This window comes from Phaseolus vulgaris, chromosome 6 (assembly GCF_051622355.1).
Source record: "Phaseolus vulgaris cultivar YP4 chromosome 6, ASM5162235v1, whole genome shotgun sequence".
Classification (NCBI taxonomy): Eukaryota; Viridiplantae; Streptophyta; class Magnoliopsida; order Fabales; family Fabaceae; genus Phaseolus; species Phaseolus vulgaris.
The window spans coordinates 3,300,255-3,326,426 of NC_143503.1; the positions used below are offsets into that span (position 1 = coordinate 3,300,255).

A 26,172-nucleotide genomic window follows, 5' to 3' on the forward strand; every position below is an offset into this window, starting at 1 on the left:
GTGAACGAGTATAAACCTTTGTGTTCAATCTCTCTATCCCTTAAACACTTTAAATTCAGTTTATATTTGTGAACTGGTATAAACAACCGATTGTTTATGCGAAACAACCGATTGTTTTTCTGGTGCTGTGCTAAATTGCTTTGTGTTTTTGGCAAACTGAATTTTGAATCAAGTTTTCTCGAAGTAATTTCATTCTAGACTTAAAAGTTTGCGAAAACCCTCTTTAAACCATTCACCCCCCCTCTAGTTTAAAGCCATACATTCTAACAATTGGCATCAAGAGCTTGGTTCTTGAAATTTATTCAAGTGTGATCCTAAAACTGTTTTTAAATGGCTAATAGATTACCTTTTGGGGAAGGTGCTTCAATCAACAGATCACCTCTGTTTTGTGGTTTGAACTACCAATTTTGGAAAGTCAGAATGAAAATCTTTGTGGAATCACTTGACAAAGGTATTTGGGATGCAATTGAAAATGACCCCTTTGTTCCAATTTGAAAAGGATGGATCTTCCATTGAAAAAATTTGGTCTCAATGGACTGATTCTGAAAGCAAGAAGGCTAAATTTGATTGCATTGCTAAAAACATAATAACTTCTGCCTTGAATTCAAATGAATTTTTCAGGGTCTCTCAAAGCAAATCAGCAAAGGAAATGTGGGACACCTTGGAGGTAACTCATGAAGGTACCAATGAGGTAAAAAGAGCTAGAAATCATACTCTAATCCAAGAGTATGAAATGTTCAGAATGCTCAAGGGTGAGACAATTGCTGAAGTTCAGAAAAGGTTCGCACATATCATCAATCACCTCATGAGCCTTGAGAAAACCTTTGAAAAAGAAGAGCTAAACATCAAAATCCTCAAGTGTCTTGATAGGTCTTGGCAACCTAAGGTAACTGCTACATCTGAATCAAAAGATCTAACATCATTGAGTATGGCTTATTTGTTTGACAAACTTAGGGAACATGAGTTAGAAATGAATCAACTAAATGTTCAAGAAAGTGAAGACAAGCATGTAAGGAGTATTGCCTTAAAAGCTGTCAAGCACAAAAGCAAGCAAGAATCCAGTGATGAAAGTGATAAAGAGAACCTTAGTTTGCTGTCTAGAAAGTTTAGCAAATTCTTGAAAAGGAACTGCAGCAAAGACACCAACAAAGAAAGGTATGGAAACAAAAAATCCAATGATTTTAATTCCAATAACTATACTTGTTTTGGTTGTGGTGAGCAAGGGCACATAAAGGCAGATTGCCCAAACAAAGAAAGCAAGGAGAAGAAGTCAAGCTACAAAGAAAAGAAGGGAAAGTAAAAAAGGCCTACATAGCTTGGGATGAGAATGAAGTCTCCTCATCAAGTTCATCATCAAGTGAAGAAGAAAAGGCAAACATATGCTTGATTGTTGAAGAAGATGATGAGTCTTGTAGCTCAAGTGATTTAAGTTCATGTGCTTCTCTAAATGTTGAAAATTATAGTGAATTGCTTGAAGCTTTTCAAGAAACACATGATGAAGCTAATCGATTGGTTCTTTCAAACAACCGATTGAAAGATCTTAACAGCTGGCTTGAAAAGAGAGTTAAGGCACTTGAAGAAGAGCTGGAAAAATCAAAAAGGGATTTTGAAAATCTTGAAACACATTGCAAAAACTCTTCTTGCAAGTGTGACACTCTCATTTGTGAAAATTGTGAAAATTTTGAAAGGAAAGTGCATTATCTTGTAAGTACTGTGGATAAGCTTTCAAAAGGAAAATCCAACTTTGAGAATGTCTTGGCATCTCAAAACTGTGTTTTTTGAAGAGTTGGATTAGGTTTTAATCCACAAAACAAGCAAGATAAGTTTTCAAAAAGTTTTTCAAGAAAGCCAGTAAAACAACCGATTGTTAAGTCGAAACAACCGGTTGTTACATGCTTTTATTGCATGAAGAAAGGCCATTCTGTTAGATTCTGCAAAATAAGGAAATTTTCTGTTCCCAGAGGCTTTATGAAATGGATTCCTAAAGGTTGTGAGGTTACAAATGATAAAAATAAACCAAATGGACCCAAATTTGTAAAGGGACCAAACCTTGTTGCTTGAATTCATGTTTATGCAGGGAATCTAGAGGAATATGAGGAACTGAGTCATCTGATCAAGTTCTTGGAAGGAAAAGATTAACATTGAAGCTGAATCAATGTTGTGTATCTGTCCAAGGTTCTCAATAGTCAAAAGAGGCTTCTTGATCAAAGACATATGACTCATTGAAGGAACATCATAAAAGATAAGACCTTCCTTATCTCTATCTTTAATTCCTTTTTAAATTCATATTCATGTTTAATATCTCTTGTTAGATGCTCAATTTTATCTACATTGAATCTTATCTGCTCCTTCTTAAAAATTCAAATTTTGTTTTGCTGCTGCAGAAAAACAACCGATTGTTTCCTTGAAACAACCGATTGTTTCCTTGAAACAACCGATTGTTTCCTTTCTGACAGCACTATGAGAGAATGGATTTAATTCTTTTTTGAATTCTGTCTGTTGCAGATCTCATTTATGAAAGAACCCTTGGTCAATAAAGCAGTGTTGAAAGTTAATCACATTCTGGAGGAAGTTACAACATTTCATAAAGGAATATATTCCAAACCCTAATTCCACTTAAGGAAAGATCCTTGAGGGATAGGGAGTTGACCTAATTACAACCTATATATAGGGTGTTAAGAACCCTAGAAAAGGTACATCGTTTCTAAGACTGAAACTACTTTACATACTTATTGTTCCTTAGCCCAGTACTGACTTGATTGCAAGAGTGCAATCAACAGGTAGGGCCCCCTCTGTTTCAACAAAGCCACTCTCAGCTACCCAAGGAGAGAGCGGAAACCACCAGGAGATAGAAGGAGCCACCATCTGCCTTTGAAGCCAACGGCGGTTGAGTCAACTGGCGAAAACATTTGGCGCCCACCGTGGGGCCCGATAAAACTAGGTCTCATTCACAATCGTGTTGAGAGCCAACCAGCAACATGAGAAACACAAGGCAATGATCGACTGCGACAAAAGGGGGGGACAACGTCACCATGCAACAACTCATGGAAACCATACGTGCCTTTCAGCAAGCGGTAGCGGCGTCCATAGTTGATCAGGATCGTTTCCAGGTCGACCTGGCCGCGTCACAAGCAAGCAATGTAAAGTTGTGCAGAACCAATGAGGAACTACGTAGGAATTTACAGCATGTAAGAGAACGTGAGGTGGATGAGCGGGCCCTGCCCATGCTGGTTAGGGCTCGCCCCATGCCGTTCTTTCAGGCAATCATGGACACTGTGATACCAGCCACATTCATGGGCCCGAAGGTCACCTTCACAGGTGTAGAGGACCCAGAATCCCATATCACAGCTTTCCACACCCAAATGATGCTTTCAGAAGGCTCTAACACCTTGCACTGTAAGCTATTCATGAGCACGTTGTCAGGCACACCGTTGGACTGGTTCGTCAGTCTTCTTGACGGACACATTGCATCGTTCGATCAATTCTCAACATTGTTCAGAGAACAATACATTGTCAACCGGGCTCCCCCTTCAGTCTCTTACGATCTTTATGACATAAGGCAATACCAGGGAGAGTCATTGAAAGATTTCTTAAACAGATTTGGGGCACAAGTGGTGAAGCTGCACACCAAGGATGAAGACATGAAGGGATTACTGCCAGGACCCTTCAGTGATTCACTGATCAAATGCCGCCCCAAGAGGTTTTGCAAGATCAGACGTCGTGTCGTGGCTCACATCGTCGCAGAAGGAGAGGTCATAGAAAAGCGTGGTAGCGTTGGCCCTGTCCGTCCTCGAGGAACTGGTCGTCCTCAGTATATGAGGGTACATGAGGCCACGATGGAGAAGAAAGCCCCAGGAACACAACCACCGTATGAAGCAAGGAAGCCCCAGACCAGGGCACGCACGAGAGAAAACGTCCCTACCAGACACAATTTTCAGGTGGACCTTAAGGAGTTGATCGTCATCCCCAATGTGGCCGACAGATTCAAGTCTCCACTGAAGACCGATAAGAGGTTAAGACCCAGCAAAAACGCTTGGCGCAAGTCCCACCAAACCTTTAGCCACAGCCTGCACAACTGTCTGGCATTGGGATTCCAGTTGGATAAACTGGTAAGGAGCGGTTTCTTGAAAGACAACTTGCAAGAGCCGCAGGGGGCCCTGACGATAATGGCCCCAGCGAGAGATCAGGGGCACGAGGTGCCCATTCATGGAGAGATCAACACCATCGTTGGAGGATTCTCAGGAGGAGGGTGTACTGCCTCCTAGCGTAAGAAATATGCCAGGGGAGTGATGGCAGTAGAAGTGCAGAAGTCGGATTAGACGCCCGAGCCCGACCTTGTCTTCACCAAGACCGACATGCAGGATGTGGTCCCACACGAAAATGACCCAATAGTGATTTCAGTGGGCAAAAAGGTACACCGCGTCCTTGTTGAGAAGGGAAGCTCAGCCGATGTAATGTTTTGGTCGACCTTCAACAAACTGTAGTTGTATGGTTTTGCGGGAGACCAGGTAGAAGTACGGGGGCACGTAGAGTTGCGGATAACCTTCACTGACGACACAACATCATGCACTGCTAACATCAGGTATATTGTTGTCAATGCTCCCTCAGCCTATAACATATGTTTGGGCAGGCCTGCTTTGAACAGGATTGGAGCAGTAGCCTCTTCGAGGCATATGAAAATGTAGTTGTCTTCCCTTGAAGAAGTCGTGATCACCATGAAGTCTGATGAAAAAGTGGTCAAAAGGTGCTACGAGAACAACCTCAAGACAAAAAGAGGAGTGTGCGCAGTCACCACCCAACCTCCAAGGGAAGACGGTGTCCGCCAAATCAGGGAAATCCAATACCCTAAGTGGTTGGCGAACGTGGTGCTGGACAAGAAGACCAACGGGAAGTGGAGGATGTGCGTGAACTTCACAGATCTCAATAAAGCCTGTCCAAAGGATTCCTACCCGCTACCCAGCATCGACGCCCTAGTAGACAGTGCCTCAGGGTGTACACTTCTTAGCTTCCTGGATGCTTTCTCTAGATACAACCAGATCTGGATGCATCCCAGGGACGAGTGCAAGACAGCGTTCATGACGGAGCTTTCCTGTCACTGTTACAAAATGATGCCTTTTGGGCTCAAGAACGCAGGGGGCACTTACTAGAGGTTGATGGACAGAGTGCTTGCGCCCATGATAGGGCGAAATGTCCAAGCATATGTGGACGACATGGTGGTCACCTCTCAGGTGAAAGATCAACACGTTGCTGATTTGGAGAAGCTATTTACCACAATAGCTAAGTACATGTTGAAGTTGAACCCTTAAAAGTGTGTGTTTGGGGTAGAGGCAGGCAAGTTCTCAGGGTTCCTACTCACTGAGCATGGGATAAAGGCGAATCCTGAGAAGTGTGTTGCAATCATAGGCATGCGCAGCTCGATCTCAGTGAAGGAGGTGCAACAGCTGACAGGGCGGATGGTCGCTCTGTCCAGATTCATGTCAATAGGAGAGATAAGGTCCATCCTTATTTCCAGTTCTTAAAGAGAAACAACAGGTTCGTCTGGAGCAAGGAGTGCGAGGAATCCTTCCTCAAGTTGAAGGAATACTTGGCCAGCCCACCAATATTATGCAAGCCACAACCAGGCACCCCGATTCGCTTGTACTTCGCAGTCACAAATCGGGCGATCAGTTTGGTCCTGGTCCAAGAGCAAGATCAGGTACAAAGGCAAATATATTTCGTGAGCAAAGTTTTGCAAAGGCCTAAGGTGAGGTACCAGGCCATGGAGAAGTCGGCTTTGGCGGTAGTATTTTCAGCATGAAGACTTCGCCACTACTTCCAGAGCTTTACCATGATAGTAATGACAGACCTGCCCATTCAAAAGGTCTTACAAAAGCCTGGTGTGGCAGGACGAATGGTGCACTGGGTGGTGGAGCTGTCAGAATTCAATGTGCAGTACAAACCCAAAGGACCTATCAAAGGTAAGGTTTATGCTTACTTCGTAGTAGAACTCTCATCAGCAACCACGCACCAAGAGGAATCAGCTTTTAGGTGGGTCCTCTCCATAGATGGATCCTCTAACTAACAGGGTAGCGAAGCTGGTGTCATCTTGGAAGGACTAAATGTGATGGAGGAGGGCCAAGCACATCCCATCATGAAAGCCAAGACCCAAAGCTAGACCATGATGAGCGTCTAGACCCAAGGAATGAGCGTCTAGGACGTGAAGAAGGGAGGCTACACATGGAGCGTCTAGGGGGAGACCTAGACCGTCTAGGCCCAATTACAAGATCAATGGCTAAGCACATTCATGCCCAATTAAATGAAGCCACAGATGGAAGAGAGAAAGCCTTGTACATGTTACATGGAGGCCCATTAGGGGTGCTTAGTAATTAGAGTAGTGTAGAAAGCATATTTGAGTGAACTTTCTAGAAACTCTTGGTTTTGGCCGGTCATGAGCACATGTGCCATGTGCTTGGTGATTTGCATTTCATTTGGCTTTCATTTCATTAGCTATTAGCTTAGTTTCCACGGCCATGTAGCTTATAAATAGGGAGGCCTACACCTTGTATTTGCAAGTTTATTGTGAGTAAAGTTATGCTGCCATTTTGTGCCAAGCTTTGCTTCTCCCTAGAACTCTAGGCTCTAAACTTCACATCCTTCACCTCTCCTTGGGCTGGCCGAACCTCCCAATATTCATACACACCATGCACCTTCAAGATCAACATCACTCTTAGGAGGATCTTGCACACACTCATACATAGCTTCCGCACCATATCTTACATGATTCAAGAAGACCTTCATGAAATTTGCCATCAAAATGGGCTGCTGATCTTGTAGGCTCTGCGGTTTGTTTTTAAGGCCAGTAACAATCAGGCGGAGTATGAGGCTTTGATAGCTGGAATGTTGCTAGCTAAAAAGATGGAGGCGAAAAGTAACTATCTGTTGGTAACAGGACAGGTTACAGGAGAATACCAAGCCAAGGACCCCAGATGGACGCATACCTATAGTATGTCCAGATTCTGAAGGAAACTTTCGTGGTGTTCGAGTTAGTACATGTCCCTCGAGAACAGAATGCCTGAGCTGACTTGCTAGCAAAGCTCGCTAGTTCAAGCAAGGGAGGCAGGCAGAAGATAGTCATATAGGAGACCCTGAGGACACCTCGAACCACCATAGATAGCACAGTGGAAATCCAGCAGATAAGCACCTCAGAAGGTATTAAGAAGTCACCGGTTGTTGACTCAAGAAACCCTGAAAATGCCCAGAATAAGCACATACACGTTATCGGGGGGAGAGTCAATGCAAGTTTGCCTGGTTGAAGGAGGCGAAACCTGGATGACACCCTATCGATGCTACTTGGCTTATGGGATACTCCCGCTAGAACCCACATAGGCTAAGGTCGTTAAGAAAAATTCGAGCAAGTATACCCTGATCGACGGGGATTTGTTCAGACACAGGTATACTCAGCCTACCCTAATATGTGTAAGTGGTGAGCAGTGCACGCGCATTATGGCAGAACTTCACGAGGGGATATGCGGGAGTCACATCGGTGGTCGAGCTCTCTCGTCGAAGGCCGTTCCCGCAGGATATTATTGGCCAACCATGGGGAAAGACTGCACGAGGTACGCACATTGGTGCAAGCAGTGTCAACAACATGCTGACTTGCACAAGGCGCCCCCAGAAGAGTTGAGGTCGATCTATAGCTCATGGTCATTCCATACCTGGGGAATCGACATTCTGGGGTCATTCACTTTAACAGTGTGACAGATGAAGTACCTCGTGGTTTCCATAGAGTACTTCACAAAGTGGATAGAGGCTGAGCCAGTAGCGCAGATCACAACCCATAAGGTCCAGCACTTTGTGTGGAAGAATATAGTATGTCGCTTTGGTGTCCCAAAATGGTTGGTGTCCGATAATGGCACCCAGCTTGCAAGCTAGCAGTTGGACAAGTTGTGCATAGAGCTTGGGATAACAAGGTGTTTGCATCAATCGAACACCCCCAGACGAACAGGCAGGTCGAGTCTGCCAACCGAGTTCTGCTCAGAGGTCTGAAGAGAGAGCTGGAGAAAGCCAAGGGGACATGGGCAGAAGAGGTTCCTAGAATTGTGTGCGCTTACCACACCACTTCCCAGTCCACTACCAAGGAAACACCCTTTAGCTTGATTTATGGTTTGGACGCGATGATTCCTGTAGAAATCTAGGAGAACACACCACGTTTTCAGAACTTCGTGGCTGAAGAATCCAACTAAGAAAGAAAGGTGAACCTGGACCTACTGGATGAACAAAGAAGAAGCAAGAATCAAGGTTGAAGCCTTGAAGAGAAGGGTGGAGTACAAGTACAACTCTAAGCTGAGACGTTGGCAGTTCCAGGTCTCTGACCTGGTGATGTGAAAGGCCACCTATACCAGCTAGAAAACAAGTTGTCTCCCAAGTGGACTGCTCCCTTCCGCGTGACAGAGGCCCTTGGGAATGGAGCGTACAGGCTTGAGACCTTAGAAGGTGGAGCAATCCCTCGTACATGGAACACGACCAACCTTAAGTTTTATTTCAGTTAAGTTATTGCATTGTACATAGTTTTTAGGGAACACTCTTTTTCCCTTATAAGGGTTTTTTAATGAGGTCATCCAATAAAATATTCAGTTAAAGAGATATATTTGTAAAGTATTTTGTGCAGTGTAGCAGGTGAACCTCTCCCTTAGGTTGGAAACACATAGATTGGGAACAATATGGTTCCTAGTGAGCCTCCCTCTTGCGTGGGAACGCCAAGGTCGAGACAGAAGGTTCCCAGTTAAAATCCTCCCTTGTCCCTAGACAGCAAGGACAAGGTCAGTTAATGGACCTCTCCCTTGGGTTAGAAACACCAAGATTGGGAACAATATGGTTCCTAGTGAGCCTCCCTCTTGCGTGGGAACGCCAAGGTCAAGACAGAAGGTTCCCAGTTAAAATCCTCCTTTGCCCCTAGACGCCGAGGACAAGGTCAGTAAATGGACCTCTTCCTTGGGTTAGAAACACCAAGATTAGGAATAGTATAGTTCTTAGTGAGCCTCCCTCTTGCGTGGGAACGCCAAGGTCGAGAATAGTATGGTTCCAGTTAAATCCTCCCTTGCCTCTATACGACAAGGACGAGGTCAGTAAACAAAGTAAACACCTCCCTTGGGTTAGAAACACCGAGATTGGGAACAACATGGTTCTTAGTGAGCCTCTCTCTTGTGTGGGAACGCCAAAGTGAAGAGCAGAATAATTACCAGTTAAAATCCTCCCCTGCCTCTATGCGGCTAGGGCGAGGTCAGAAAGAAGAACCTCTCCCATGTCTTGTAAGGCAAGGCCAGTGTGGTTCCCAGGTGTATATCTCCCTTACCCCTATGTGGAAAGGTCGAGTACAACCAAGTGAACCCCTCCCTAATCTTGTAAGACAAGGTCGAGAACAGTACGGTTCCTAAGATCTCCCTTGCCCTTATGTGCCAAGGTCGAGAGCAGCGCCCCCCCCCCCCCCCCCCCCCCCATCTTTGTTTAACAAAGGATAGGACGAGGTAAGAGTTCAGCTAACACCACCTCTACCCTCATACTACGTCGAAGAAAGGTCAAAACCAAGCGAACGGTAAAGAAGCGCGCTACCTACGTCAGAAAGGCCACTAAAGCGTTGTTAGACTAAAGGCAAAGTAGTTAACAACAAGTAGATATATCTAAGAAACATATATATATATATATATATACATTCACAGGTGACAATTGTTCATCAAACAGCCAAATAATTACAAAAGAGGTCACTCTTTGGCATTGACCAGCTGCCCATCAACGACCTTCTTGGACAAACCGGTTTGAGAAAGATCCACCCCAGGGTGCGCACAGGCAACCTGGGCCATGGCATCCCCAAACCCAGCAGCATAGGCGTCGACATCGTTGGTCAACTCCTCCTTGGACTGTTTGAAGAGTTCTTCCTTGCGGGCTAACTCTTTCTCTAGTTGGCCAAGCCGTATCTCTTGCTGAGTTTGTTAGAATATTTGGCCTTAAATGAGAGGGGGTGTATTGTTTAAGAGAAATTTTTTAAAACTTTTTCAGGTTTAACAAAATTCTTTGTGTGAATCCAGAAAAGGAATCAAGTTTGCCAAGAGTTTAAGCAATAAAACAACAAAGCAACAAAAAAACAATCGGTTGTTTCTTCGAAACAATCGGTTGTTTATATCAGTAAAGCTTAAAACAGAATGTAAATGAGTTCAGAGTAAGAGAGAGATACACCAACAGTTTATACTAGTTCACTGTTAAGCCAAAAGCTACATCCAGTCCCCAGAATACCACTGGGTAATCCACTAAGCAATCAAACCAGATTACAAAACACAAACCACCAAAGTAGTGACCTTGAACCCTTCAAGAAACACACTACCTTTGGAAAAACACACCAAGAGTATTGATCTTGACCACCTCAAGAACACACAACATTCTTTGGCAACACAACACCAGAAACACAACAGGTTTAGAAGGGATTACACTTGTTCGCAGTACAAACTGAAATTAATACAATTGCAATCCTATTCCACTCTCTTTGAAAACCCAACGCTTGATGTGAATGTTCAAATATTAGAATTAATCCTTTCACAACTGAAAAACTCAAAACTGATTCTCTTTCTTGTTTGAAAACATAAACAAACCATTTATATTTTCCAAAGATTGGTCAAAGCAATTAATAAAGGAGCGTATTCAGTTGAAAAGCCTTTAAAGCAAATTCAACATTCAAAACATAATTATGTTAGGATTTTCAAAGAAACAATCGGTTGAAACCACAAAACAACCGATTATTTGGCTTGACAGTTAAGTCAACAAAACTAAAACAGTTTTCAACCTTTTCAAAACTTCTAAGAGTAAAACAACTGGTTGATTCGACAAAACAACAGGTTGTTTTTCACTTAGTTGGAAAAACACTTGATATCAAAAAAGGTTTTAAATTACATCAGTTTTAGATTCAACAAAGGACTGGATCAGATTCTATTCTACGTAGAACCCACCCAGAAACAACAGCAACACCAGCCTTTCATCAAACATCTTGGATTTGGATTCTTCAAAGCACTTGATCACTCTTGATCAACAGAGTTGATCTTTCCTCAAGCCTAGTCATCTTCGCCTACGACTCTTTTGCTTTCTCCTGCAAGCCAATGATCTCATTTCGGAGAGCCAAGATCTTTGCGTGAGCCCTTAGAGTTTCCTAGGACTTCTCGAACATAAACTTCTTGGTCTCCTTATCAGTTTGGCGAAGAACTGACACTTCCAGATACAGAACGGTTTCACGACGTTTGAGCTCCTTGATCTGAAGTGCATGTTGGCTAGCAGCCTCCTTCAGCTCCCGCATTTTGGCCAGGTTGAGGATAGAGGCAACAAGGAAGTCCTCGAGGCACTTGGTTGCGTGCTCTTGCAGGGGGTCTTCGTCCATACTCTCCATCCTGTCCCGGTCTTGGAAGGATTGAAAGGCCTGTTGGAGGAACGTGAGCAAGTCAGCAGGAGTTGTGCCATGATCACCTCCAAAGGCACTCTCCCTTCCACCTTCGTGTACCACGATGTCGTGAGGAGAAGAGGCACCTCCAGTTGGAATCACGACATTAACTTTTCTTTTCCTCTTGAAGACGAGCCCTGAACAGGTGTCCTCGTCCTTAGAGGAAATGGCCTCAACAACCCCCTTCTGCCTATGATCTACAGGGGCTAGAGCAGGAGGGTCTGGGGCAGAAGCAGCAGGAGTCGAGATATCGTCATCAAAAGGGCCAGGAGCAGCTTTACGTTGGAGGGCCACCTCAGCTAGTTACCTCCTCTTCTCAGCTGTAAGCACCATGCCTGCATCAGAAAACAACAATGCATAAGAGTCCAAACCCACAAAGCACATAAGTCAAGAGTAACACACGAAGCAGAAACAAAAAAAGGTACCAATGTAGCCCTTGAGAGCCTTAGGGTTTGTTCCTGCCGGTTGACTTGTTTCGTCGGTTGATGCTAACGACTCCTGCCTCCCTTCAGTCTCGGCTGAGAACATACCTTCTTGATCAAGAAACCTCTCACCTGCAAAAGACAAAGGGGCGCCCTAACGGTCGTTTGCACTCCGACGCTTAAGTCAGTATTAGGGCAAAGAAACACCAAGTGTGTATATTAGATTCAGTCTTAGAAATTGCGTACCTTACTAGGGTTCTTGGCACCCTTTATATAGGCTGAAACTAGGGTTTACCTTTGTGTTGTTGCCCTCGACTAGGGTTCCTTAGAAATGTCCTTATGCCGCTATTCGTAGAATCTTAGCGAATCTGGCACATGGATTTCCCTTAACTGGAGTGCAACGACCGACAGAGTGGTCACTTGGGTACCAACTTGTGCACCTATTCTCTAGCGCCATTTGCTTCGTGGGTGCTCTAAGCATTCATGTGCCATGCATGCAGCTTCCTGGGAAACCCTAACCCTAATGAGCCTTAACGCCCCCTAGGATTATGCATACGTGTTGCGCCTTCATGCGTCATACACACCACGTGCATGGATCCCTCGTGACTTAGGCTTCCCACACATCTCGTGTCTTTAATTGTTATCTTAACAAAACTTTAGGGCCCACCTTTTGAGCCCCCTCCCCCCCCTCACAACGTCCTGACGACCGATGCCCGATTTTCTTCCCCTTTTAGTGGGGTTCGATCTCGATCACCAACATCGGGGCTTAGGATGCGAATAAAAGACTAACTAATTCTTCGGTAGGTGAGCCTGGGGCCCACCTCACGTGGCCCCCTTCCATTGCCAAGCATCGGTGCATTATGTTTGAGGTCAGTCTCTAGGTCGATAGTCGAGGACTGGTCAGGACATAAGCTCCCCAGTCTCGAGCTGTAACTTGTTCCAACGAAGAGACTATGTGGTCGCGCTGGGCGACCTACGTGGCACTGAGTAACGGGTATGAATAGTGCCCCAAAGTGACATCTCATCATTTCTTTGTTGGTGAACGTACACGTGTTAGGATCAATGGTTGAGCCTCGTTGGTGCTTGAACTTCTTCGTGTACTGTTTAAACACTTTAACCCTTACGCTCTCTCCACTGTTTCACCACTTACGATTACACGAACCTTAATTTGGCATTTGCGAAAGAACGCTCTTTTCACTTTCTTCCAAAACTTCAAACCCTCGAACCTCATCACCCGAAAGGTACAATTTTTACTTCCCAGTCATTCCGCTATTTGTGATTTTCGTTGTTTGTAACATGCTCATTTCTGCCAAAGACTGTTTATGATTTCTACTGTTTAAGCTTCAAGTCTCTGTTTCCTGGGTTTCTCTACTTTTGTCGAGTTGGGCCACTTTCGACCTTCTAAAGTTTTTCTTTATCTTCTTCCTTTTAGCTTTTCCATCCGAGATGACCGAATCAGCCAAACGAGTTCCCGAACCGGCTCCTCCCTTGGACTCCAATTCCACATCGACTTCGTCGTCGTCCCCTGTTCCACCTTCTTCGCCAGTGCCCCCCTTCCTGCCTTGTTCTATAAGTCTCTATACGGCTGGGCTCCGGTGGACCTTTTGGAGGAAACGTCCACCTTTACTACCCTTAAGAGCATAACAGCCTATAGGAAGAAGCAATCTTGCCATCCATCATGTATCTTTGGCAAAGACCATGATAAGTATGTGCGGATGGTGGAGGGCTTAGGCGACAATCTCCTTCAGCAGCAAGTGGCCGAGATTCTTGGGGACCTCTTGTTTGCCTCCAACCTTGCACTTAACAAGACCCAAGAGTCCGAGGACCTCAAGGATAGGATGGCAAATCTCGAGGAGGACTTGGCCACCAGAACCAAAATCTTTACCAACCGCGAAACTGCCCTATACCTGGAACTGGCAAGCCTTCACCAATCTAAGAATGACGCCAAGGCCCTCCAAGACAAGGGCCTAGAGGTGGTTGAACTAGAGGCGAGGATCTTGCCTATACGTATTCGTGCAGTTGAGCTTGAAGATCTCGTGGCCGAACTGAAAGGAAAGGTGTGATGAAGATCAAGAAGAAGAGAATGAGGTTGAAATTAAAGATGCTCAAAGACACATTAGCTCATAATCCTTTTTACCTCAAAGGATTACAAGGAGCAAAGCTAAAGAGTTAGGAAGTAGGCTTCAAATGTTTTCTCTTTTTGTAGTTTATTTTGTATAAAATTTAAAACACATAGAGTAGTGTTTAGGAAGGTGCTAAAGAGGGAAACCTAAGACACCTCTTTTGTATAGCATTTATAAGCGTTAGCTTTAGGAAAAATCTAGAAGGTGCCTCTTCACTCTCCATTTAGGCACTAGAATTGGAAGAGTTAGAAGGCTACCTTGTAAAGCTTCTCTTGTAAGCTTATTTTGTAATAAGTGACCAGTCCTTCTCCCTATAAAAGGAGGGCTTGAATCTTTGAAATGATAGAATTGATTTTGTGAGTAAAGAACCTCTCCCAAATTGGTGAGTGAAATTGAGAGAGACTTGTGTCTTCTTCTCTTCTAGTCTTATCTTGAGTGCATTCTTGGACTCTCAAGTGGCGGCAACTACACTCATCTTGAAGTCATTCATCCTTCAAGTGGCGTGCACACCTCCAAGATCTTCAACCACATAAGTTTCCTTGTGCTTTTCATCTTCTTATTCCATTTCCATTCCAAATCAAAATTCTAAAACATGTCTTTGAAGTTTCTTGTCTTTTCAATCGGTAGAACTTGTTGTTTTGTGTTTATGTTCGGTAGTTTCTTTTAGTTTGTTGGTCTTGTGATTGTAGTTGTGTTTTCTTGAGTTTTAATCGGTTCATTTGTGTTCTTTCTTGTTTTAATCGGTTCATATGTCATAATATGGGTTTCTATATGAGTTTGGCTTGGCTACTTGTGTTTTGGTGAGTTCTTGAATGTTAAGAACATTGATCCAATTCTTAAAACGTGCCTAAGCATATTCCAACTCTTGTTGAATCCATAACATGTTCATATTATATCCATATCATGTTATTGGAATCATATCAAGGTGGCTAATATGGAAAAGAGGGGCACGTAGCGTGAGATCCTTCTGGGGCGGGTTGAAGGCAAGTTGGCCGAGAAAAGAGAGTCCTTGGTCGGGGCGATTGAATCCTTCAGAAGGACAGAGGAGGAGCTTACTAACGATGTTGTTAAAGCTTACGATGAGGGGTTTCAAGACGTTGTCGCTCAGTTTGCCTGTGCACATCCTGAGGTGGATCTTACCCTTTTTGGTGAGTCCAAATGCGTTGTGGACGGCCAGATCGTGCCACGAGAGTGACTCCTTTTGTAATTTTGTTTTTGTCAACATCCAAACTTTCTTATATGTATACTTTATAAGTATTTATTCCCTTTAACTGTTGCCTCCATTCACTGTGCTCTCCCTACAACGCCTCCGGTTTAGGTTCGCCCTTTAGGTAGCACGTTAGCCCCGCATGCTTGTTCGAACATTGGAGTTAATACGCAAGAAGGGACGTATGTCTCCCCTTCCTTTTAATGTTTCTACCCCAAGTGAACGACACTTTCTCAATTTCACCCTTGTTGTACGAAGTCGGGAAATAGCTGATCTCGCCCTTGCTACAAAAGTCAAGGGACGAAACTTTGATATTCGAACCATACTTCCTTTCGCCTTGGTGTGCTTATGTGGGAGGGTTCTATTGGGAAGGCCAAACTACCTCTGTTCTCCGCGTATCACTTCAAGGAAGGAGGTTCCTTTAGTTTTAGCGAACCGTACTATTCTTCGCCTAGGTGAATTTACACAAGAGGGGCTTATTGGGAAGACCAAACTACCTCTGCTTCTCCGTGTATCACTTAAAGGGAAGAGGCTCCTTTATTTCGACGAACCATACTTTTCTCAGGCTTGGTGAACTTACACAAGAGGGAGGTCCACTTGGGGGACCATACTACTTCCGCTCTTGACTTATCACTACAAGGGAGAGGTTCGTTTATTTTGGCGAACCATACTATTCTCGGGCTTGGTGAACTTACGCAAGAGGGAGGTCCACTCGGAGGACCATACTACTTCCGCTCTTGACTTATCACTACAAGGGATAGGTTCGTTTATTTGCAACGCACATTTAGCTAAATAAATTTTATTCGGGTGACCTCGTTAAAAAACCCTCTTAAGGGAAAAAGAGTGTCCCTTTAATCGTGTACAAATGCAAAATTTAACTAAAATAAAACTTCAGGTTGGTCGCGTTCCAGGTGCGAGGAATCGTGCCGCCTTCTAAGGTTTCGAGCCTGTATGCTCCATTCCCAAGGGCCTCCGTTATTCTGAAAGGACCGGTCCACTTGGGGGATAGCTTGTTTTCTAACTGGTACGGGTGGGCCTTCCTCATCACCAGGTCAACGACCTGGAACTGCCGAGGTCTCAGCTTGGAGTTGTTCTTGTACTCCACCCTCCTTTTCAAAGCTTCAGCTTTAATCCTTGCTTCTTCCCTCACTTCATCCAGTAGGTCCAAGTTCACCTTTCATTCCTTGTTCGATTCCTCGACCACGAAGTTCTGGAAACGTATTTTTTTCGGCAGAATTGCACACTTTTCTTTTTTGATTTATCATTTTTTTTGTACTTGGAATTTTTGAGTACTTCTTTTTTCTAATCTTTTATAACACTTTGAAGAACACAAATCCAGAATTTCAGAAATTTCCAATGAGTAAATCAATTGCAATAAATCGAAACAGTAAGCACGTTTTCAGAAAACAGAGAAATCCTAACAGGAATAAAAAACAGAATTAAGAACAAGCAAAGACATAATGGAAATGATGTATAGGAACTTGTATAGATCTAAAATACAAGTATGAACTCAAAACTAAAACAAAAAATGCACAAAAGGATCAAGAATCAAACACATAAAACTGTATTACACAAAATCAAGAAACAAAAATCACAATAAAAAGACTACAAGGAATTGATAATATTCTTGGAAAAACATGACTATGACAAAACTTGTATGGATTCAAAAAGGAAAAAACACAAACACTTGATAGGCACAATTAAGAAAACAGCAATAAAACTCAAAATAAGCCTAAAAACATAAAGATAAACCGCAAGAATTAAAGAGCTCTTGAATTAAAGTGCAACACAACTCAAAATTAAACAAGAACAAACCTAAAAATCATGATACCACATGATATGATTCCACTAGGTAGATATGAATGATTCTTTGACATTCTATGGAATAAACTTGAGTTGGAGATAGCTTAGGCACTTTTAATAGAATTGGATCAAGGTTCTATGTTTCAAGAACTCACCAAAACTTGCACCAAACACCAAACTCATATGGAAGATCCATCTATTGTCAATTGAACCGAACAAATTGTGTAAAAAGGCAAAAGCACCGATTAAAATGAGCAAGAACAAAAATGCACCGAACAAATCAGCTAGAATTGAAGAAGAAACAAATAGAAACAGCCAATGAAACTAAGAACCGAAGCAAAGCTGAAAATAGACTGAATTGCCGAACCAAAAAGAAGCTAAACATGTTTTAGGAATTTCATATGAATATGGAGATGAAAGAAAGAAGAACTTATGGAGATGGATGCTTTGGTTTGATGATCACGCCACTTAGAGGATGAAGACTCCAAGATGAGTGAGCTAGTGCCGCCACTTGAGAGAACCAAATGCTCTCAAGATAAGACAAGGTGAAGGAGAAGACAAGTTCTCACAAATTCTCTCTCAAATTGAGTAGAGTTTCTCTATTGCTAATTTCCAATCTGCATTTTACAAGAGCCCACACCTCTATTTATAGTGTGAGGATGCTGAAAAATAGGTGGGAAATTTCAAATAAAACTCATTTAAAATTCCCACCAAAAACAAGTCACATGGGAGGTGTGACCTTTTTCTACTATGACACCTCCTAAAAACTACACCTACACCACTCTCCTAAGTCACATGGATAATGTGACTTTATTTTACATTTTCACACTTCTTTATTTAATATCCACACCTCCTACAACTATACAAGAGTAATTCAAATGATGCTCTTTTATTTAATGCTTAGCCTTGCCCCTCATGGGATGGACTTGGGCTTTTTGGGCTTTGGCCTTCTTGGGCTTGGGCTTGGGCTTTGGGCTTGGGCCTCATCTTTATTTTATGTTTTCTTTTAATTTTGAGAAGACTAGAAGGAAGAACTTCAAATATGAAGGTGAATGTCCTCTTCCTTCATTAATAAAAGCCTCATTTATTTGATTCTCATAAGGAAACGTGGTGAGTTTTCCTGGATTTCTACTGGATCATAGCGTCTGAACCGTACACCAAGCTGAATGGTGTTTCCTTGGTCGTGGATTGAGGGGTAGTGTGGTAGGCCCACACGATTCTAGGAATTTCTTCTGCCCAGGTCCCTTTGGCTTTGTCTAGCCTTCTTTTCAGACCTCTGAGCAGAACTCGGTTGGCCGACTGGACCTGTCCGTTTTTCTGGGGGTGTTCTACTAATGCAAATATTTGCTTTATTCCCAACTCCGCACATAGCTTGCCCAATTGTTGGCTTACAAACTAGGTACCATTATCGGATACCAACCTCTTCGGGATTTTGAAGCGGCACACTATGTTTTACCACACGAAGTGCTGGATTTTATGGGTCGTGATTTGTGCCAGTGGTTCGACCTCGATCCACTTCGTGAAATATTCTATGGCAACCACGAGGTACTTCACCTGTCGTATCGCCAAAAAGAAAGGCCCCAGAATATCGACTCCCTAGTTATGAAATGGTCATGGGCTGTATATCGATCTCAACTCCTCTGGGGCGCTTTGTGCCAATCAGCGTGTTGTTGGAACTGCTTGCAACGTTGGGTGTATCTCGTGCAATCCTCCCTCATGGTTGGCCAGTAATTGTAGAATCAAGTGTGATCAAAGCTTTGAAGAATCCAAATCCTAGCATTTGATGGAAGGTTGGAGTTGCTTCAAGTTGTTGTTGTGTTTTAGAGTAGGATCTAGGGTAGTTTATCTTTGTAATCCACTCTTTGTTGAATCTAAATCTTAAATGTTTTCAAATCTTTTAAGTTTAAAGTGTTTTTCAAACTAAGTGAAAAGAACCTGTTGTTTTGTCGAAACAACCGATTGTTTTATACTTAGGTGTTTTTCAAAAAGTTTGAAAACTGTTTTGGTTGGTTGACTTGCTTTCAAACCAAAACAACCGATTGATTCGCTCTTTCAATCAATTGTTTGTTTAAAAACTCTAACAGAATCAGTTTTGTTAGTTAAGTGAGCTTTAAATGATTTTATAACCGAATACGCTCCTGCTTTAAATGCTTTGACCATTCTTTGAAATGCTATAAGTAGTTTGCTTATGTTTTATAACAAGCAACAAGAAAGAAAAACATATTTGAGTCTCTCAAAGTGCTTTCAAAGATTTGAGTTTTCACTTTGAGCTTTGGTTATTCAAGAGAGAAGTGGAATAGGATTACATCTGTATTGATTTCAGTTTATTCTATAACAAGTGTAATTCGTTTTGAATACCTTTGTACATTCTGGTGTTGTGAAGCCAAGAAGGGTTGTGTGCTCTTGAGGTTGTCAAGATCAACATTCTTGGTGTGTGTGTTGAGCCAAAGGAAGTGTGTTTCTTGAGGGGATCAAGGTCACTTCTTTGGTGGTGTGTGTATGTAATCTGGTTTCTTGCAAAGAATTTCATTCTAGCTTAAAAAGTTTGCGAAAACCCCCTTTAAACAATTCACCCCCCCCTCTAGTTTAAAGCCATACATTCTAGCAATAATATCATGCACAAATGGCTTTTGACGAGAGAGACCAGCAACTGATATGGCTACCGCATATCCCTTCGTGTAGTTTTGCTATGATGCACGTGCATTGCTCACCGTCCACACATACGAGTATGGGATGAGTGAATCCGTGCCTGGATAACTTCCCATCGATCAGGGTGTACTTGCTCGAATTTTTCTTGATTTTCTGAGCTTCTGCAGGATCTAACCGGAGTATTTCATCGGCCAAGTAGCGCTGGTAGGCCGTCATCCACATTTCTCTTGATTTGAACTGGTGAACTTGCGACACTATCTCCCCAACAACCGGGTACCTGCTTATTCTGGGTGTTTTCATTGTCTCCTGTGTTAAAGACCGATGACTCATCTTCGTCCCTTCCGACGTGTTGCTGTGCTAGACTTCTGCCATATTTTTCGTGGTAGTTCGAGGTGTCTTCAGGGTCTCCTGAATCACTGTCCTATACATGCCCTCCTTGCCCGAACTGGCGAGTTTCACAAGCAAGTCAGCTCGGGCATTTTGTTCTCTGGGTACATGGACTAACTCGAACACTTTGAACGACTCCTTCAGGACCTGGACATAGTCTAGGTATGCGGCCATATGAGGGTCTTTAGCTTGGTATTCTGATGAGAATCAAATAAAGGAGGCTTTTATTAATGGAGGAAGAGGACATCCACTCTCACATTTGAAGTTCTTCCTTCTAGTCTTCTCAAAATTAAAAGAAGACATAAAATAAAGATGAGGCCCAAGCCCAAAGCCCAAGCCCAAGCCCAAGAAGGCCAAAGCCCAAAGAGCCCAAGTCCATCCCATGAGGGGCAAGGCCAAGCTTTGAAATACTCTTGTATAGTTTTAGGAGGTGTGGTTATTAAATAAAGGTGTGTGAAAATGTAAAATAAAGTCACATTGTCCATGTGACTTAGGAGAGTGGTGTAGGTGTAGTTTTTGGGAGGTGTCATAGTAGAAAAAGGTCACACCTCCCATGTGACTTGTTTTTGGTGGGAATTTCAAATGAGTTTATTTGAAATTTCCCACCTATTTTTCAGCACCTTAGGCTATAAATAGAGGTGCTTCCTTTGTAAAATTCAGATTGGAATTTTATAGTAGAGAGACTATACTCAATTTTGGAGAGAATTTGTGAGTTTTGAGTCTTCCTCTTCTTTGCCTTATCTTGTGAGCTATGGTGAGCTTCAAGTGGTGGCACTCCATCACTTATCTTGGTTCAAGGTTCCAAGTGGCGTGAATGGCTTCTTCCAATTCTCAAAATCCAGCAAGAATCTTATTCTATAAGTGTTCTTCTTCCCTTTTCTTCAATTTTCCATTCGGTAGTTTTGATTCCTAGAGTTTACTTCTTTTTCTACCGTTTATTTTTGTGTTTCCAGCATTGTGTTCTTAATTCTGTTTTGGTTCAGTAGCTATCATTTAAATTCTGTCCAGTTTTAATTCTTGTTCTTCTTTCCTTTTGTTTTGATTCAACTTGACAATACATGGACTTCAATATGAGTCTTGGTTGGTGCTTAGTTTTGGTGAGTTCTTGAATTTAGAACATTGATCCAATTCTAAAGTAAAGTGCCTTTCAAATCCAGCTCAAGTTGTTCCTAAGAATGTCAAGAATCATGTGTTCTTGTAGTTACATTCACATCATGTGGTATCATGAGTCTTAGGTTCTTCTTGTTTAATTGTTGAGTTGTGTGCACTTTATTTTCAAGAGCTCTTTAATTTTCTTGCAATTTAAGTTTCTGTTTTAGGAATTAATTGAGTTTTCTTGCTGTTTTTTTCTTTTATACCAAGTGTTTGTGAAAAGGTTTATGGCACTCATTCTTCTTATGAGTATGGTTGCTCTTTTGGAATGGCATTATCCTTCCTAGAGTTTACCTTAAGCTTCCTTTCACTTGTTGTTAAAATTTGTGTTGTGTCTTTTAATTTTGTAATCATGTCAAGTTTTGTCTTAGTCATGTTATTCCATAATTGTCATTACTTCTAGTCGTACTTTTATTGCTTTGATTGTTTCTTGCTTTGGTGTCATATAATTTTCTGAATTGATATTGATCCTTTGTGCATTTTCTTTTTAGAATTGAGTTCATACTTGTATTCTAGACCTATACAAGTTCCAATACATCATTTTCTATTATGTCTTTGCTAGTTCATCATCCTGTTTTTTTATTCCTATTAGGATTCCTCTGTTTCTGAAAAAAGTGCTTACTGTTTTTCCTTATTGCAATTGATTTACTCACTGGAAAATTCTGAAATTCTGGATTTGTGATATTCAAAGTGTTAGAAAATAATAGAAAAAAGAATCATTCAAAAATTCAAAGTACACAAAAAATGATAAATAAAAAAAAAAAGTGTACAATTCTGCCGAAAAGAATACGGTAATCTGGCAGCGATTTTTAAAAATTTATTTCTCTCAATTGGCTTACTGTTTTTACTTCTTTCCAGTGCCATTATTTAGTTAACATCTTGAAGTTTCTATGGTTTAAATTTCATAATCCAGTTCGCTCTACATCATTCCAGTTAAATCAGTGAAAATCAAGCACAGTTTGCATTAAAAAAAATTTCCAGTAGCTAAATTTTTGTTTTCTTCATCTACTCTAGTGCTTTTCCTTAAGTATTCTTTTGTGTGCCTACTTTTCTCATTGAGTTCTTTATTTTCTTGATTGTCTTTCATTCTTACTCTTTGAGTTTGTCTTACATATAGTATTCCTTTTGCAATTACCTTTCCTTGCTTATACCTTTTCTTGTTTGTCTTTATTGTTTCATTGGTTTTGTGGTGGTTGCTTTTGAGATTGGTGTGCTTGCGTTGACATATTTCATTTGAGGATTCCAAGGCCTCAAGATCAGATTGGTGCAAGAACATTATTTCTTTGAGAGTGATCTCTTTTTTCAGCCTCATTTCACTTCGGCAGTTTCATTGCCAAGCTCACTGTTTTTGCTAATTTTGTTTCTTAACTTGTTTGCTGTTTTTGTGTGTTTGCTGTTTTTTATTTGCAAAATGGCTGGCTATTCAAGTGGTGCATCTTACAAACAGCATTCTCCTTCCAAAGCTTCAGTCCTTGGTGAAGAAGAACATAGAAGAAGGAGGCATCACCATCATTCTCATGAAGAGAGCTATAACCGTGACCAAAGATATCACCAAGTGTTCAACATTGCTTGTAAAAAAGTCCCTAGTTTTAATGGTGATAGTGATCCTAATGTGTATTTAGAATGGGAGACTAAGGTTGACCATTATTTTCATGAGTATAAGGTCCAAGATGACCAAAAACTTAGATTAGTTTCTTTATCCTTTTTGGGCTATGCCAAAGAATGGTGGCATAAAATTGTAATGGACATTATATATCGCAAGAAACCTCCCGTGGTTTCTTGGAATGCTTTGAAAGAGTGTATGCGCGCGAGGTTTGTTCCTCCTTCTAGGAAGGAACACTTGTTGAAGTTCCAAAGGCTTCCTCAAGGACATAGGATGGTAGATGAATAGTTTAAAGATTTTGAAACAACTTTGACTAAAATGAATATGCATGCTAATGAAGAGTCAAAGATTAAATGGTTTGTATGTGGTTTGAAAAGAGATATTAGAGATTTTGTAGAATTAAAAGAATATTCTTCTTTAAAGAGCGTGTTTCGCAAAGCCATCAAGGTAGAATCATATCTTTTGAACAAAACTTTCAAAAATACTCATGATGATGATTTCTACAACTCTTCTAGGAAGGATGCAAACAAAATTTCTCCTTCCAATTTTTCCAAACAAACCATGTTTCCAAACAAAGTTTCTACTACAAATCTTTCTACTCCTAAGTCACCTACCAAAACTCCCTCGTGACCTGGCCTGTAACTAACAAGGAATCGCTTTTTGCTAATAGCCCTTTTGATGCCATCTCTTTCGCTAACAGCATTCCCGCGATCAGGGCCTCACACTCTTCCTGGTTATTGTTGGCCTTGAAAGCGAACCGTAGGGCCTTCTCGATCAGCAACCCATCCAGACCCTCCAAAATAAAACCCACTCCACTACCTTCTTGGTTTGAGGAACCATCTACAGAGAGTACCCACTTGAAATCTGCCCCTTCCTGGTGTGTGGCTACCGATGAGAGTTCTACTACGAATTCGACATAGATTTGGCCCTTGATGGGGCCTCTAGGTTCGTAGTGTATGTCAAATTCAGATAATTCCACCGCCCATCGTGCCATCCTTCCCGCCACATATGGTTTTTTGCAAAACCTTGCAGATTGAAAGGTCCGTCATCACTATCACGGTGAAGCTCTGGAAGTAGTGGCGGAGTCTTCTTGCTGAGAAAACCACCGCTAAGGTTGCTTTTTCTAAGGTCTGGTATCTCACCTCCGACCCCTGCAATACCTTGCTGACGAAATAGATTGGCCTTTGTAGCTGGTCTTGCTCCTGTAATAGGACCGAACTGATCGCCCTTTCCGTAACTGCGAAGTATAAACGGAGTGGGGTACCTAACTCTGGCTTGCACAACACCGGAGGGCTGGCCAAGTACTCCTTCAATTTGACGAACGCCTTCTCACACTCACGGGTTCAGACGAACCTGTTGTTCCTCTTCAAATACTGGAAATAAGGGTGTCCCTTGTCTCCTCCTGCTGATATGGATTTCACTGAGATTGGGCTTCTCATAGTTATTATGGCAGCGCACTTCTCGGGATTTGTCTCGATTCCTCGTTCAGTGAGTAGGAATCCCAAGAACCTTCCTGCCTCCACACCGAATACGCACTTCTCCTGATGTGATTCCAATAGCAAGATATAGATTATTCTTTGACATTTTATGGAATCAACTTGAGTTGGAGAATAAATAGGCACTTTTATAGAGATGGATCAATGTTCTATGTTTCAAGAACTCACCAAAACTTGCACCAAACACCAAACTCACATGGAAGTTCCATTTCTTGCCAATTGAACCGATTAAATTGAACAAGAAAGTAAATGAACCGATTGAAACTCTAAAGAAAGCAATTGAACCGAACAAAACATGAAAAGAAGCTACTGAACCGAATTAAAACAGTGAGAGATTGAAAAGAACCGAACAAAAGTGTAAGAAAAGGAAGATGAACCGATTAAAAGAAACTACACTTGTTTTGGAGTTCATATGGACATGGAAATGGAAGAACTAGATGGAAAAGAGAGAAGACTTATGTGGTTGAAGAACTTGGTTGATGAACACGCCACTTGAAGTATGAATGCTCCAAGATAAGTGTGGGAAGCCGCCACTTGAGAGAACCAAGGCACTTAAGATAAGACAAGGTGTAGGAGAAGACAAAGTTCTCACAATTCTCTCTCAATTTGAGTAGAGTTTCTCTATTACAATTTCCAAATCTGCATTATGAAGGACCTAAGCCCTCCTTTTATAGGAGCAAGGGCTGGTCATGAAGCTTACAAAACAAGCTAACCAAAAGTCCCTTGCATGCTACTCACTTCTAGCACCTAAAGTGAAGCATGAAGAGTCACCTTCTAGAAAATTCTAAACTAATGCCTAAAGATGCTTTTACAAAAGAGGTATCTAAGGTTTCCCTCTAAGCACCTTCCTAAAAACTATATATTTAAACATTCTACATTTTATAAAAGAAACTATAAAGAGAGATATTTATTTGAAGCCCATTCTTTGACGGCTTGTAGACTTCTTTGGCTTTAGGCTTGATCCTTACTTTATTTTATGTCTTCTTTTAATTTTGAGAAGACTAGAAGGAAGAACTTCAAATGTGAGGGTGGATGTCCTCTTCCTCCCTTAATAAAAGCCTCCTTTATTTGATTCTCATCATACTCCTTGAGTTGGAGAGAATTCGTCCACGAATTCTGAATCCCTGCATATAACAAAGTCAGTTTAGTTTTACAATTAAAAGTGGAAGAAAAATGTAAACATGACTTATCATTTGTAAACAATGGGAGTTCAGAAAAGGAGGTTCTATAAATCGACCAAGTTGGAAAAATTTGTTTGGGAATGATGATATCTTTTTTAAAAAGACCTCTTAAATGGTGAAAACCATTAGGAGGTATGAAATCATCCCTAACACTTTTTAACCAAGATGGTGTTGAAATAGAAACCTTGGGTAATGAAAAAGATAAGGAAGGAAAACACCATGGAGGTGAAAGGATAAGACTCATGTCAACTTGGCTTTCTTTGTCTTTTTCATTTTTACGTGAGGGAGGTGGGTGAGGTAGGTCTTCTTTTACCTTGTTTGTCATTAAGGTTTTTTGTGGACAATGAAGAGTTATGTGCCCAAAACCTAAACATTTAAAACATTTTATATTGGAAGTTTTGGTAGGTGACTTAGGAGTAGAAGAATTTGTAGTAGAAACTTGTTTTGTAGACGTGGTTTTCAAAAGATATAATTCCATCTTGATGGCTATGCGAAGCACTTGCTTCAAACAAGAGTACTCATTTAATTCTATAAATTCTCTAATATCTCTTCTTAAACCACGGACAAACCATTTTATCTTTGACTTTTCATTAGCATGCATATTCATTTTAGTCAAAGTGGTTTCAAAATCTTTAAAGTATTCATCTACCATCCTATGTCCTTGAGGAAGCCTTTGGAACTTCAACAAGTGCTC

The 26,172-nt window shown here is 41.7% G+C and overlaps 1 protein-coding gene across 1 annotated transcript; it reads left to right on the forward strand.

Moving 5' to 3' along the window:
* The first annotated feature begins 3,032 nt into the window (after positions 1-3,032).
* LOC137833245 (uncharacterized) lies at positions 3,033-4,265 on the forward strand. Its single transcript, XM_068641604.2, has one exon. The coding sequence runs from the start codon at positions 3,033-3,035 to the stop codon at positions 4,263-4,265; it is 1,233 nt and encodes a 410-aa protein (XP_068497705.2).
* The last annotated feature ends 21,907 nt before the right edge of the window (positions 4,266-26,172 follow it).